The sequence below is a fragment of the Molothrus ater genome, chromosome 4, assembly GCF_012460135.2.
Source record: "Molothrus ater isolate BHLD 08-10-18 breed brown headed cowbird chromosome 4, BPBGC_Mater_1.1, whole genome shotgun sequence".
Taxonomy (NCBI): Eukaryota; Metazoa; Chordata; class Aves; order Passeriformes; family Icteridae; genus Molothrus; species Molothrus ater.
Genome location: NC_050481.2, coordinates 11414732 through 11429535, shown reverse-complemented (window position 1 = coordinate 11429535; position 14804 = coordinate 11414732). Strand labels below are relative to the sequence as shown.

At 46.0% G+C, this 14804-nt stretch overlaps 1 protein-coding gene across 1 annotated transcript; it reads left to right on the top strand.

Moving 5' to 3' along the window:
• Window positions 1-10586: 10586 nt before the first annotated feature.
• Window positions 10587-14071, top strand: TIFA (TRAF interacting protein with forkhead associated domain). Its single transcript, XM_036381914.2, has 3 exons — window positions 10587-10683; window positions 10900-11014; window positions 12773-14071. The coding sequence occupies exon 3, from the start codon at window positions 12825-12827 to the stop codon at window positions 13386-13388; it is 564 nt and encodes a 187-aa protein (XP_036237807.1). The 5' UTR covers window positions 10587-10683; window positions 10900-11014; window positions 12773-12824; the 3' UTR covers window positions 13389-14071.
• Window positions 14072-14804: the final 733 nt, after the last annotated feature.

Below are 14804 nucleotides of genomic sequence, written 5' to 3'. Positions count from 1 at the left end.
CCCTGTGGATGCACCAGGAACGGAACCCAGTATGGTCCAAAGCCCACCCAGGAGATGGGGCTGAATTACCTGTCCCTGGCAAAGATGAATCTTAAAAAGGGGCACAACAATAGTGCAAGTCCACATCCCAGTTCACAAAGGTGCTCTCTCCCTAAGGATCTGTCAGGGACACATCTCTGAGCCCAGGAACAACAGCCAGAAAGCAGAGTCCTCTGCTCCAACCTGCCAGGTCTTATCCTGTTGCTGGGTATCCATCAGGAAAAAGTGTGGTCACACTAACACACCTATGCCAGCGTGGCTTGCTCTGCTAACTGCACTGACATCTGCTAATTGATTTATCTGATTACCCAGCCTTGTGGGAAGGAGTGTGCAGCTGTCCCAGGAGTACCTCCCAGGTTGGGATGAAGCATCCCTGCCATCTGGCCCGGACTCCATTCCTTTGTGTAATTGATTTCTCAAAAATCTCATTTTCCAGGGAGCTACTCCAGTGACTCCCAAGCACACACACACCTGCTTTGGATCTGCTGTGGACAGCAGTCCTGAGAGCCTGGAAACTGCTTCAGAAGTGTGCAGAAGCACACTGGAGAAAGCCTGTGCTCAGCTGCCACCTCACAGCCTGTAAATAAATGCTCATAAGCACCATTTGCTGTGAAGGTGCACTAAAGCAAGCAACCACTGGGTTATTTCCCTTTACAAAAAATACCATGGCTCCAGGAGCATCCAAGGGAGCTCGTGGACGTGTTCCACTTCTCTGTGCTACAGCCCAGACCTTAAAAGCCCAGCCTTCCTTGGGTCTTTACTGCAGACAGGAGGGCCCTGTGGCTTTGTGAGCCACACAGGCTGCCATTCTCACAAAGAGCTGCCAGGGCTTAGCAGGGAAGCTCAAATTAGTGTGGAAGTACAGCACTTGGCTTCCTTGGATTGGGAGGATTTAACTCACCAGGAGACTGCCAGGTCCCTGACACTGATCCACACATGTCAGCAAGCCAGGGATTTCTCTTCAAGTACATTTTTCCAACGAATTGAATAAACAGCAAGGACATAGAGTAATAAAATAATGATTTACAGCAGCAGCACCGAAGTGCTGGGAGCACAGAGAGAAGTGCAATAAACTGTACATTAGTGCTCAGGAGGTAGAGAGCCTTTTGAGACCCATCACTGGGGACAATGACTCGCATCATAAAATCAGCTTAAGATGAACCACGGAGCCCTAAAGCACATCAGCACCCTTCACACAGATGCCACTTTGCTAGTTGTGCTTTGTGACAGCTGTGGCAGTGAGTGACAGCTGGGAGGGGGGAATAACCAGGCACACAGCTTTCCTGGGGAAACACAGGACCTGAGCCTAAAGCCCAAAAGCAGAACAGCAAAAACTTCTGGAGGCCTTTAGAAGCCTCTCAATGGTTGCTAATCAGCTTTCTCAGAGTTCCCTTGAATCCTAACAAGTGGCACTTTAAGGAGATGGTTTTGAAGTGGTGAAAATTGCAGTGACATACTGCAAAATTGCCGGGCAAAAATGTTTTCTAAGCACGTACTTAAAAATGCTCTTTGAAAACACATAATAAAAAACAATTTTGCATCAGATTGAGGATTTACGCATTTCTTGGTGACAGGAGAGCTGCTTTACTCCTGTTTGAGGCAAAACCAGCTTTTAAATGCTTGATATAATTGTTAAGACACTAAAACAGAAAGGATGATAAAAAAAAAATAATCAGTGCCATTTCTGACTGGAGTCTGGATTAAATTAATTCCTTGCATCAAATATGATGAAAAAATTATTACAAAGGTCTCAGGGGATGAGAAAATACATTTCTGTGGTTCCCTCTAATTGGGGCTGGGGCTCAGAACAAGAGGGATGGAAGGAAAGATTGGGTGGGACACAGAGAAATGATCTCTTTAATAAGAAATGGGCCATACTGTGACATTTCAGAGCCCTTGGGCTAGAAGACCAAAAGATCTGTCAAGAGAAAGGAATTTTAAGTTCTGCCATGGGTAGAGGAAGCCTGGGAGTCAATCTAGGCGGTTTAAGACTGCAATTAGCTCTGGAGGCTTTAAGAAAAAGAAGATGTAATTGCTGCACTCAAACTTCAAATGCAGCAAGGATAACAAGCGCTGGTTTCTCAGACAACATCATTTGGGAAATTTTCCGCAGCATTATGGTCCTGAAACACAAATTAGAGATCGCCAGGCCTTTTCTCTCTGAAAATATATTATCCTAATTTTCATCTTATTCAGGGTACCCTCTAGCTCCAGGGAGACTAATGAAGAGGAAGCAAAGACCTGATGAGTTCCATGTGGAGACTACATTTATGGATTAATCCCAACAGGGAGCAAATAAACCTTATTCCCAGAGCTCTCGGTCGGGACTCCACACAATCAATTGAGGAATGGATAGTTATTTATGGCTGAGGCTGTTTTGACTTTCAAATAAACATTTTAATTATTTTAAGTTACGCTGGAACTTGGAATGTGAGCCCTTCTTTCATGGCACTGCCTTGCTCTCCTGCCTCCTAATCCCAAACCACTCTGGTCATTATGACACTGTGCAAACCACACTGATCTTCATGCCTAAATCATTGCAAAGGTAAAATATGTGGGCCAGACAAACTAGAGAAGAGGGAGGAGGAAAAGGGAGGAGGATAAATGAAAGAAACACTCTCAAGATACACTGAGCCCGAAGAAAATGAGGTGCCCAACTCTGAAACCCTTTTGCAATCAGGCTGGCACATCCTGATCCATCTTTGTACCCTGCTCTCCCCTGCCTGCTCCTATGAGCAATTTTAATAACCAAAGTGCTTCAGAGCGTTTCTTTTCCAACAGCTCATTTTCAATTCAGTACCTGCACCACTTGCACTGCCAGCTTTTCCCTTCAGCCTAATTTGGTGTGCTGTGGCCTTTCCACTCTGAGATTATGAAGCCACACTCATTTTCAGGGAAGCTCATTAGAGTCCCCTGCTAAATAAAGGCAAGGGGTGAAATCACGACACAGATCTGTTGGAGCTACAGTCTCACCTTCACTCTGTATTCTGGCATTTCATCTCCCTCTGCTTTCTGTAGGGAGACTGAAATAACTGCAGGAGGTTGTCCTTGGGAGACCAGTGGAACGTTTGGGTTGGTGTTTTGACCTGCAACAGGTAAGGGGGAGCATGCACACCACACAGCACCCTTGGCTGTTCTCCCTCCCATGGATTTGTGCACGAGCCTTCTGGAGCCCTTCCTGCCACTCCTGACAAAAATAACAGGCTCAGCTTCATTTTTGGATTTGGCTGCTTGAGGGATTAAAAACTAAAACAGGAAAAAAAAAAAGAAAAAAACCCATTCTCTTGATAACTTAGCAAAGGTTTCAATAATTGAATTAATATCATCTCCACAGAAGGCAAATTCAGTTTCCCTGAACCTTTCAGTGCATATATGCTTGTGTTTTCCTAGAGCATTTACCCTTCTTTGCAGAAAGATGGTTTTAAAAAAATAAATAGATTTGCTGGTGCTTTATTCAGTTAGTTAGCTAGTTTACTTCTCTGGCTTAAAGATTAGATGTTTTCTTTTGGTAAAGCTGGCTATCCCAACTGGCTGTATTAAAATAAGGAAGAATCTCAATCAAAAAGCCTCTCTAAGGCAAGCTTTCTTGTTAATATGCACCAACATGAAAGGGTTTCTTTTCATCCTATACAACTACAGTGTGTGTAAATTGCAGGGGGCTCATTGGCATAAATCTTGGCTGTGACCTCTGAGGTAAACTGGATTTACATTACTTTCTGACAAGAATTAAATGAAGGCCTTGTGGATATATGAACAGCCTTCTAGACTGCAACAGATGGGCATGAATGTGCTCCCTAGGCAAACTATCAGTGACATCTGTGTCCTCCAAATTCTGGTGGTCTCAGCCAATTAGCAGGCGAAAGGGGAGAGAAGAAAAAAAAAAAGAAGAAGAAGAAAAAAAAGAAGCCTGCCCCTGCACAGCTTCCCCAGGCAGAGCTGAAGCAGAAGTGCTTCTGTTTGGAAATGGGATCAGGAGCAGCCTCCAGCAGCAAGGAGGTGCTTTGCTGGCTGCTCTAGTGCAGAGGTAACACTGCAGGAAAAGCTGAGATAATTAGGTAGAAGAGATATTAATATTAACACATGGCAGATCCCAGCCCCACCTAAGGCTGTGTGGGGCTGGGACAATGGGCTACCATCATGGATTTGCACTGCTGCAGCCAAGGATGGAGATTTGTGGGTCCTAAAAAGCAGAGGAGGGGTGAAAGTGAAGCCCAGTGCCTGACACAGCTAAGGCAGGAAAAGCCCCACTCCTGATCCATATTCACACCCCCACCACGGCTCCCTTTCCCTGCAGAGAGCTGGAAGGGACCCAGAAGGGTTTCCAAATCCTCTCCAAAGGGGATCCCATCCCCTCCTTGGGTGGATGGGCTCTGGGGAGCGACACACTCGATGGCCACTGCACCCGCCTGCTCCAGAGCTCAGAGCTTTGTGGAAGAGCATTTCAGCTACAAAAAAACATCCTGGGGAGAAAAACCTTTCCAGTTTTGTTTGTCAGAATGAGGTTTGGGATTCCTTGGTGCAGCACAGCCACAGAATAGAGCCAAAGCCACACAGCAACTACTCAGCACACGGAGAAGTGGCCAGAGGGGCACCAGGGAGTCAAAACTCCATCTCCAGCCTGCAGCAGAGCCATGGTTTCAGGCCAGTTGTAGCACAGGAGTGACCCAAAATGTGAGGCTCACTCTCTGTCTCCCAGATTTGAATGGAGCTGCCATGGCAGGAGCAGGCAGGACCTCTGGCTAAAAGCAGAGCATGGAACAAAAGTACCTGTTGTTTCGCCCTGGTCATGACTTTTCAGAGAGGCCACTTGCGTTCTTTCCCCCTCATCACTGCTGTCCCAAGTACTACTGGGGGATGTAGAAAAAAAAAAAGGGAATAATTGAGGGGCAGATCAATAAATTAAAAAGTTCTAAAAAAAAAAAAGAAAAAGAAAAAAAGGCATAATGAATTTGGTACAGCACATATTTTTAGATCAAAGATGCCTTTGAAGTGACAAACCCTTAATCCATAAACTACTGAAGCACTTCCTTTCTCTCCCAAACTACTTGTTGTCAAATAAAATGGAAGTCAAGGAAATTATCTTTATCTGAAAATGGCCAAAAGAAGCCATCACCTAATGACAGCCTTGTCAAAATGACAATTGGGGAAATTGTTAGGAAGGGGAGGCCTGATGACTGGAGGAATAAGCTGCCTGTTTGCTCTAATCTGGTCAGGCAGGCCCCACACAATTCCAGTCAGCTTGCTGTGTGAAACAGCTAAGTCTTTGTCAGAGCAGGCAGGGGCTGGAAAGACTTCTCTTTCATGAATATGTATCACCACCCTCCACGTCTGCAGAAAAAAACCCCAAACCTTCCAAACAGCAAAACAAAATGACAAAAACCAAGAAATCCCAGACCAAGAAAATCCTGAGATATGGAGGCGCACAGATGGAAAAAGCATCTGAGGAATGAAAGTGCACGTTTGGGAAGTGCAGCCAGAAGTAGCCTCTTCCCAAAGGCTTTCTTTGCACTTTTATGCCCCAGTAGGCTAGGATGAGGCACTTCAAGTGCACAAAGGCAGAAGGGCCCATCGGGGTATTTAATGTCCATCACTGTGTGGTTTAGATTTGGTGCTGGTGGCACCAAACCCCACAGACACACACACGGAGCTCACAGGAATTCCTTGTGCCAGCAGGGAATCACCCCAGCAGGTCTGAACACTTCCAAGGGCAGGCACAGAGGCAGCTTTGGATCAGGGGCAGAAATTCCCTGTGAAGCCTCAAATTTCATCCCACTGAAATGATTTTTCTGAGAGATGTCCATGACATCTGTAAATGAAACCCTTCACAACATCTGAAACTGAAACTATTGAAACTCCTGTAAACCCAAAAATGGTGTTTAAAGCAATGATGGGCAGATGGGAAGAGAACACAGGATCAAACAAAGCCCATCCCTGCTGCAGAAAACCCAAATGAAGACATTTTAAGCTGTGCTGGGTTTTGTCTCTGTTGGAGAACTACATCATCAATCAAAGCACAACAATGTCTGAAAAGTTACCTTCAAGTGCTTGCTGCCATCTTTTTAACTTTGCTTGTAAAACTGCAAACCAGATCTTGATTTATTACAGAGAGCTTGTGGTGATACCATAAACTTCAGTTTTTCTCGAAACAACAACCAGAATATGAAAGTTTGGCTCCCAGCAGAGATATCAAGACACAGTGCTCAGTTCTGAGGTTGCCCATATTATGCAATGTTTGCTGTAGACATTTCCATTTCATTAGCATATTCTGCTTTACAGGAAACCCAGCAATGAATGCTGTCCCTGATCTGAGGCTAATCCTCTTTAAAGAGCTACAGGCTATATTACATGTGGCCACAGCCATGGCTGTGCCAGGCCTGCAGCACTCTGAAGCTGATTGAACAGTGCTCCCTTGTGAGGCCATACACAGAGACAGAAAGGGATGCTCCCTGTGCTCTGAAATCCTGCTCTTCCCACCTCCAGGAGCTCCTCTCAGGGACAGAGCAGAGACACCCAGCTGCCTTCACCACCCCTCAGTGCCAATTTTTGTGCCTATAGTAATAAAAATCCCTTTTCTTCCTAAACCTCAGCAGCAACTGCCCCGAGGGAGGGCTTCCAGAATAATCAAAGGTGAAGGAGAACCAGACAGCTGCTTCCCTGAGAAGGAAGGAAGCTGCTTGAGTAGTTTGGGACACACAAACATATCTATCTTGGAAGGGAAAAGAGAGAAATGGTCATGGATGTACCTGTAAGGCTGCATTGCTCACAGCTGGGTGCCCCTGAAAGCTGTAAACTGAGATAGTGGAACTGTGTTTTTATTGCCACACACTGTGGAATCTCCAACACCTTCACAACTACAGAAATTTAAAGGGGAAAAGAAATTACAAAAGAACAAAAAGGTCACTATGTTCTCTGGTCCTGCTACATATCAGCAAAATACAGCTTATATTATCTTTAATTGTTCAAAATTACTTTCTTTGTTCAATGTAGGGAACTGGAAAGGCTGACTCTGCTCAGTCTGCAGTGTGCACATGAAATCTTCTCTGTCTGAATGGTGTCAAACCAGACAAGGAGAGTGGATTCAGCCTCCATAGTAAAATGCAGGGCCTGGTGAAGGCAATGTTCAACTCCTTGCTATCAAAATAGCCACAAAAATTATTTTTTCCTTTGCAGCAGAGGGAGAAAGGGTCCAGAGAAAAAACAAACACAAGGTGGAGGGAGTAGCAAAGGGAATAGGAAAAATAATCAGGAGGATGGTGAGAGGGAAGAACAACAGACAGCAGGAGGGAAAGGAAAATGGAAGAGAAACTGAGACAGAAGAGAAAGGGAGAAGCCAGACAGTCTCTGAAGGAGGACCAGGGGCAGACCATGATGCAGAATGAAAATGAGAACTTGGAAAGGGACAAAACCAAAGTTCATCTTGTCGGGAGTACTTCTCAGCAGCCAAGGTGAATATTCCTCACCAGTTTATTCAGGTCACATGAGAAGAAAAGAGGAAGAGCTCTTTTTCCTGAGTAAACAAGGATCAAAGAGGGAAATAAACAGAGGGAATTGTGCCCTCTCCTCCTCCTCCTTTGGAAGATCTCCTCTCTGCTGATGGAGTGGAGCTGCTCTTGGCACTGGGAGCTAAAACTGCAGGGAACACACATCCTCTCCTCCCTGTCACACTGACATCCAGTGGAATACAGTGGGATGTCTCTGGAGCACACCTGCCTTGGAGAAGGGCCTGTCTCTTTTCTGTTTGAACATGAGACACTCGGTTGCTGTGCAGTAATAACTCATTGCAGAACCTCACTACAGGTTGTTGCACACTCCATCAGGCCTTTCCCAACTCCTGGAAGTTATCACTGCCATTATTACCAGTAACTTACAAGCACCTCGATAACTCTTGCACTACCGAAATTAAATGTACAACTAAAAACTAAAAATAAAGAAAAAGGAAAGAACCCCCACCAACAAACCAACAACTAATTAACACAAAACACAAAAATCGCCCCAAACGAACCTTGTGTTCCCATGTGTGGTCACAAACTGCCACCTACTGGCTCCCATTCCTGTGCTCAGAGTGCCTGGGTGGCTTGGAATGAGAAAAGGGCTGTCAGCAGCCTGGGCTTTATGGCCCTAAATCACTCAGCTGTCACTCAGCTGCTCCTCAGTGACTTGGCAGGACAGTTTCAGGTCACCCCTGTGCCATCCTGGGACAGGGCAGGTACAGCAGCACTGTGCCCAGGCTTGTGTCACAGGTGACAAGACACAGTGAGGCATTTAACACTAGGGAAAGCCAGCAAACAGGGCTGCAGGGGACAGCCACCCACCTACTGCACCCCTTTTGAGCCTTCTGAGCCCAAAAAACCACGGGAATGATACTCACACACAACATTTACACCTGAACCCACTGGCAAATCCAAGCACCACATCAACAGTTTTGATAACCAGGTACAAAATCTGACCTTAGGAGAGAAGGGCAGAACTATGGAAATCTCAGCAAGCAGAAATCAGCCAGACTTCCTGCTGATTCAGCAGGGTCAGGAAACTTTCATTGTGTAAATTTCAATACAGAGACAAGGAGAAAGTTTCAGACTGGTCTGGAAAGGCTTTTATGCCATAACAGAGACTGAACTATAAAGGACATTTTTCCCAAGTGTCCAAGAAATGTCACCACAGCATTCCCAACTCATAAGCACTCCCACAGATGATTAAGAGACTATACTTCCTATAACTCTTCTGACCTACCGTGAACATGCCAGAAAGAGAAAGAAGCACATTTCCCCTCACTGATTCCTGTTTCCTAAGCCAATTAGGACTGACAGCAACATAAAAGTTCCTGCTATTTTTCCATTTCCCAGATTTACCTATGGATTTTGCTCTGAATTTAGAGGAGTCAGTTGTCAGAAAAACAACACACTGTCACAGCCACGGCAAAACCACCTCAATCTTCCAGCCTGGAAAACACTAAATTAGCCCAAACACCACATTTATCTGCAGTTTCGCTTTTGACCAAAGAAATTTCAACAAAAAGAAGAAGTTATTGTAATACTGGAATGACCTCTACTACAGACCAGAAGAATTTCAGCAGGAAGATCACCCAAAAACCCCACAGGCACAGAGTGCCTGCATATTATTTTTTTCCCTCATAAAGGGCAAACCTGGAGCTGTTTTCCTGAAGCTGGCAGCGTTTCAACTGACTAGAAACTTATTGAAGAGAGAAGCTGTAAATCCAGTTCTTGCCCTCCCCTGTACAAAATCACACAGAGCTATACTTAAACCATAAAACAATAAAGAATATGCAGCTAATTTGACGTTACACAATCCTAGGGGAAAAAGGGAAAGGTCTTTACATACCTCAGTAAATACAAGTATCAAAATAATCCCATCAGAAAAGTTGTCTGATGACCTGGGACTCGGCTGTTTCCACAAACGAAGGGCTGACAGGAATTATAACGATCGACAGATGCAATAAAGAGCAGGATTGCACAATTCTGGCTTTTCCAGAAGGCAACAAAGTATTTCATTTTTCTTGTGTGTGAGCACACAGGCCCAGCCCTGCCTGCTGTAAAAAAATGCCTTCACTCTGGGAGAAAGTTGGAACAATCTGTTTTCCTTCTCTGCTTTTCAGCACAACTTCTTGCAAAACACAGTTTAATCCCTTTTTTTCTTTTTTTTTTTTTTCTTTTTTTTTCTTTTTTTTTTTTTTTGTCAGGGAGAAGAGCCCATGGAACAGCCCTATTAGACTGCATACAGATAAAAGTTATTCCATATGAACTACAAGGGAATTTATCAACCCACAAGTCATTGACCTGTTTGTTGAAGATATGAAAAGAACCTACAAGTGAAAAACAGTTCGTATGAAGCAAGGCAGAATTTGATGGCCCGTGCCAAAGCAATGAAGCCCTCAGTACTTGCAGTGCAGGCACAGGGAAGGGAGAACAGGGAATGTTTGGGATCAGGATGGAAAAGGAACGGGTTCACTTCGCCACTTGTCCTGGACTGAGAGGGTAACACGGGTGAACATGAAAAACCAAGCCGCTGGATAAAGAAAAACCCATGGCGTTCTCAGGATTTGTAAAGGGAAAAGAAAAAAAAAGAGAAGTGAGGAAAAGTTTTCAGATCAGTTTAGGCCATCGGCCAGGGCAACATTTCCCAAAGGCGGTGCAATTAACCTGAACTGCGGTTGCTTAGAGCAAACAACCAAACATTTTAAAATAATCAATTTAAGAACATCATCAGGTCAACTGCTATATGCCCACAGTGCGCCGCTTCCCAAAGCCTTTTACTTCTCAAAGCGTTCATTTGGGGGTTAAACCAGAATTACTTTGTCTGACAGCTGAGCCCCTTGACTTGTGATCCCTGACACGGCTCTGAACACATGCTCAGAGACCCCGGACAGACCTGTGGCTATTCCTTTAGAGTTATCCACTGTAATAAATGATTTAAATATTTTTCTTTTTTTTTTTTTTTTCCTTTACTTTTAAAGACGTCCTACTTCCGGCCCCACGGCGCCCTCTGCGCTGCCCGCCCCGCGGTGCCCTCAGCGCCGCCCGTCCCGGCTCCTCCCGCCTCAGCGCTTCCCGCCGGCTCCCTCAGGACTTACCGGGAGTCAGGAGCCGCTGCAGCCCTCGGCGGCCGCCGGAGCCCCGCTCCCAGCAGGTGAGGAGGCGGCGGGCCGGGCCGTGAGGGGAAGGAGGGGGGCGGGATGTGCCAGGCAGTGCCCCTGGGTTCGGTCCGGAAGATCCCGGGCTGGCCGTGCTGTGGGGTGGGTAGGTGGCACTGAGCCTGCTCCAGGAGCCGGAGCCCATATTCTTAGGGCTTCACGCTCTTCTGCTGCCTCTGGAAGTGGGGGTGATGACACTCGCTGTACCCTAGGAGAGGATGATGAGGTGAGAGCACGGTGGAGGGACGGACAACAGCGGGGCAGTGGCTGCCTTAGAGCTGCAGAGAAATCTACAGAAGGTTTCTTCCTCCTGGCCAATGCACTCTAGTAAGTAGAAACCCCTCTTAAGTAGAAACTCGTCAATTTACGTGGAGGAATGTTCAGTGTGCTCGACCTCGGTGAGCCTTTGAGGCAGGACCGGGCGGCCGTGAGGGGGTGCCTGAGGTGATCGTGGATCCGGAGCGGGGTCTGTGGGAGCTGCCGGGATCCAGGCTCATCAGGGAGAGCTGCCGAAGCAGTGGGAGGCTGTTCTTGTTTTTTAGTTAATGTAGCCATCTGTAATTTGCACTGAAGTCGTGAGGCACAGAAGTGTCTCTGAACTGCAAACATAATGAAAGTGCTCGGTGGTTTTCCCCTTCACCAAAGATGACCTCATGTAATATCCCCTTCTGGCGCAAAACAAGGAAGGGCAGAGCTGGACACGGGGACAGTCCCTCCTGGCCCACAGAGCTGCTTCCAGCGTCCCAGAGAGAGCTGGGGAATCCACAAGGAGGAGGGACTGGTAATGGTGCCACCACAGCTTGGCTCACAGATGGCCAAGGAGTAACCTGCTCTCAGGGTGTCTGTCTGCACTCCTGCCAAAAGCACAGATGATATTTCCTAGTTGTTTTAAAGGGAGCTCTGCTGGAAATTCTGTGTTTCACTCATCATCTGTGCTGTTGCAGCCTGCTTCAGTAAACAAGCTGGGGTTGCTGAGCTGCTGTGTCAGAACTGTGGCTGGTTTTGTGTTAAAGGTGCAAAGGGAGCAGTTTTGAGGTTTCACACAGAAAAAACGATGCACCGATACACCACCATGTGCTGTGCTTGGTGTTTGGGTGCAGTGTGTAAAAACCACAAGTCAACTCCATCATCACAAAACACAATCATCACTTCATGGCAGTGATAATTTAGCTGCTCATAAAGCTCTGGATGGAGCTGGTGAGCTCCAGAGCTGTGTGAGACACACTGGGAACTTACTGCAATCTGGATGTGGAAACATCTGCACGGTGTGATACCAGTTAAATGGCTGTTCACATGTTTCCCTGGTGAGTAACTGGGAACTCATTTGCTGGTTTCTGCTTTCAAATAGCAAGGCTTTTCTTTTCAAGGCTCAGTTTTAGTGTGGGAAGACACTGGCCTTGCATTTAGAGAAGCAGATGGCAGCCTTTCCTGAGCTGTCTCAGGTTTTATTAGGATGAACTGCACTCACTCAGGCTTTGGAACAGAATTTGTTTCATAAGTATGTGGTCTCTGTGCTGAACGTGAAGAACTTTGAAAAACAACACAAAACTACCAAATCCAAGAAAAGTAAATTTTTTTAGCGCTTCTGAAGCAGCAGAGAGCTGGGATTTTCCAGCAGACAATGGGGAAGTACCTAGAAGTGGTGACAATTCCTCTTTTAGGTCTCATGGACAGTCCAACTTTTTACATTCACTTTTTATGCTATCCCAGCCATCACTCTCTAAACACTTTTTCCGTGCAAGAGGTCAGTTTGGAGACCCCAAGGAATGCTTTATAAATATTTGAATTACCACTGCTTACAGACAGACTGTTGTTAAAGATCTCTTGATAAAGAGCAGAGCACACAGGCCCAGCCAGTTCTGCCTAACCCCATTTTAAGCCAGTTCTGCCTAACCCCATCAAGCAAATCTAACTGCTAAATGACATATTTCCTGCAAAGATAAATCTGCCTCGAGAGGAGCTTGCTGGCAAGCAGCGGTGAGTTGTGGCTGCTGTGCTTCCAGGTATCTGGAAGCTTCTGTGCAGTGAGTGGAGAGGAGCACAGGGAATATCTCAGTGCTGACACCAATCTGTTGGGTTCTGCAGCCGCTCTGTGCCGTGGTTTTGCCGTCTCCTGGCTCCAAGGGCTCCTCTTGCCATGAGCTCCTTCGAGGAGGCCGAAACAGAGGAGACAGTGACGTGCCTCCACCTGACCTTCTACCACCCTGGGCAGGGTGAGAAGATGATGTTCCGCTGCCTGGATTTCTGCCGGCGGCAGCAGCTGCGGGCAGACGACACGGCCAAGTTCGGCCGCGACTCCAGCCTGTGCCACTACAGCCTGGTGGACACGCGCGTCTCCCGCATCCAGTTCTCCCTGCAGTTCTACAGGAAGCTCCACAGCTCCGAATATGCCTTCGAGATCAAGAACCTCAGCAAGAAAACGAAGCTGACCGTCAACCAAATGGAGCTGGGTTACTTGAACAAAATAGACCTGCCCTGGAAGTGCATCATCTGCTTCGGGGACTACCAGATCCTGGCAGAGATTCAAGAAGGGGAGGCCGTGGATTATTTTGAGACTCACTTGCACTTGGCTGAAGCACCCATCTTACAAGAAAAGTGCCTGCCATCCCTGCAGCCTATACCTGAGAATGGCATTTCTCCTTCCTTTCCTCTTGGCCAAGGCAAAAGCCCCACAGAGATTGATGAGAACGAGCTGTGCTAGTGGGGAGAAGGAGGCTGGATCAGGTTTTCTAGCCTCCAGCATGCACAGCTCTCACCTCAGCCCAGTGTTCTTGGTGGTGCTCACTGACTGCTGCACATCAGTCTTCTTTACTTGGTATTATCAGCCCGGGCATTCCAGAGCACTGCTCCCTCCACAGGAATGGATTCCTGACACTGCCTTCTCGGAGGGCTCTCTGATGCCCAGAAAGGTGTGGGAGACAAGAGTTCACTCAAATCCACAGAATCCCAGAACTGTGGCCACGTGCCTTGGAGGGATATTTAACAGGCATTAATACAGAGCGTGCACAGCAGGGTTTTGGTCCCAACCAGGGGGTGACACAGTGTCTTGTTGCATATTATACTTTTTTGGTCCCAGCCAAGGGGTGACACAGTGTCTTGTTGCATATTTTACTTTATGCTCTGCTTTGCACACCAAATCCCAAACAGTATTTTTTGCGAGCCTAGGTTGTGACTTCACAGATTTTGCAACTTAGAAACACTTTGTCCTTTTATGTTTTTATTAGCTTCAAAGCAAGGTTTCTTTTTTATTTTCACTAATTTAATTAACATATATTTTTTGCAAGTCAACTACTTTTGCTTGTGACGTAGACAAACATGTAGCATCTATGATCATGGTCTATAAAAATCCACATTAATTTTGCAATAAATACATTTTGTTCCCTAGTAAGGGTTTGCTCTGTTATATAGCTGCACTCTAAAAGAATTTTTGGAGAATAAAATTATTTCCAGGACCATCAAGATAAGAGACTGTCACTGGCACAGTTCCAGGCTTTCCAAAGATGCCATGGCTCCAAGGTAAGAATTTACTTAAATACTTTCTGGAAGTTTTCTACCTTTACTCCTCTACCCAAACCTCTCTAATAATTTTCTGGTCTTTTAAGTATTTCTCAGATTGTTTCAGTCAAGTTTTTCTTTGTCAGGGCTCAGCTTTTCATTGGCGTTTGGCTTTTTTATTTTGGCAAGTATTTTAGCTTGCTTGAAAAACACACTGGGGAAGACTAGGAGTTACCCACTTCATCATCCCTGAATATTAGGATGCATTTCAGCATTAATCATTCCAAGAAAACCATAATTATAACTGAGGGGAGGAAGGCAGCCAACCACGAGTGAGAGAAAGCGACATGGGAGAGGCAATGAAACTCAAACACAGGCTTATGCAGGATTTGCCTGTTCATCTCCTCTGTGACAAAATTACTTTGTTGTCATGTTTTCCACTCTTGGAAGCCGTCTGTGGTTTCCAAATCACTTGCTCAGTCCAATCACTTGCTCAGCTGTATTTACTGGAGGAAAGAATCAACCGTGTAAAATGCATATTAAAAAATGGATTGTCTCCTATCACTACATTGATCTGACCAGCAAAAGGTTATTTTGCCTTTAAAGGGTGTGGGTACAGCTG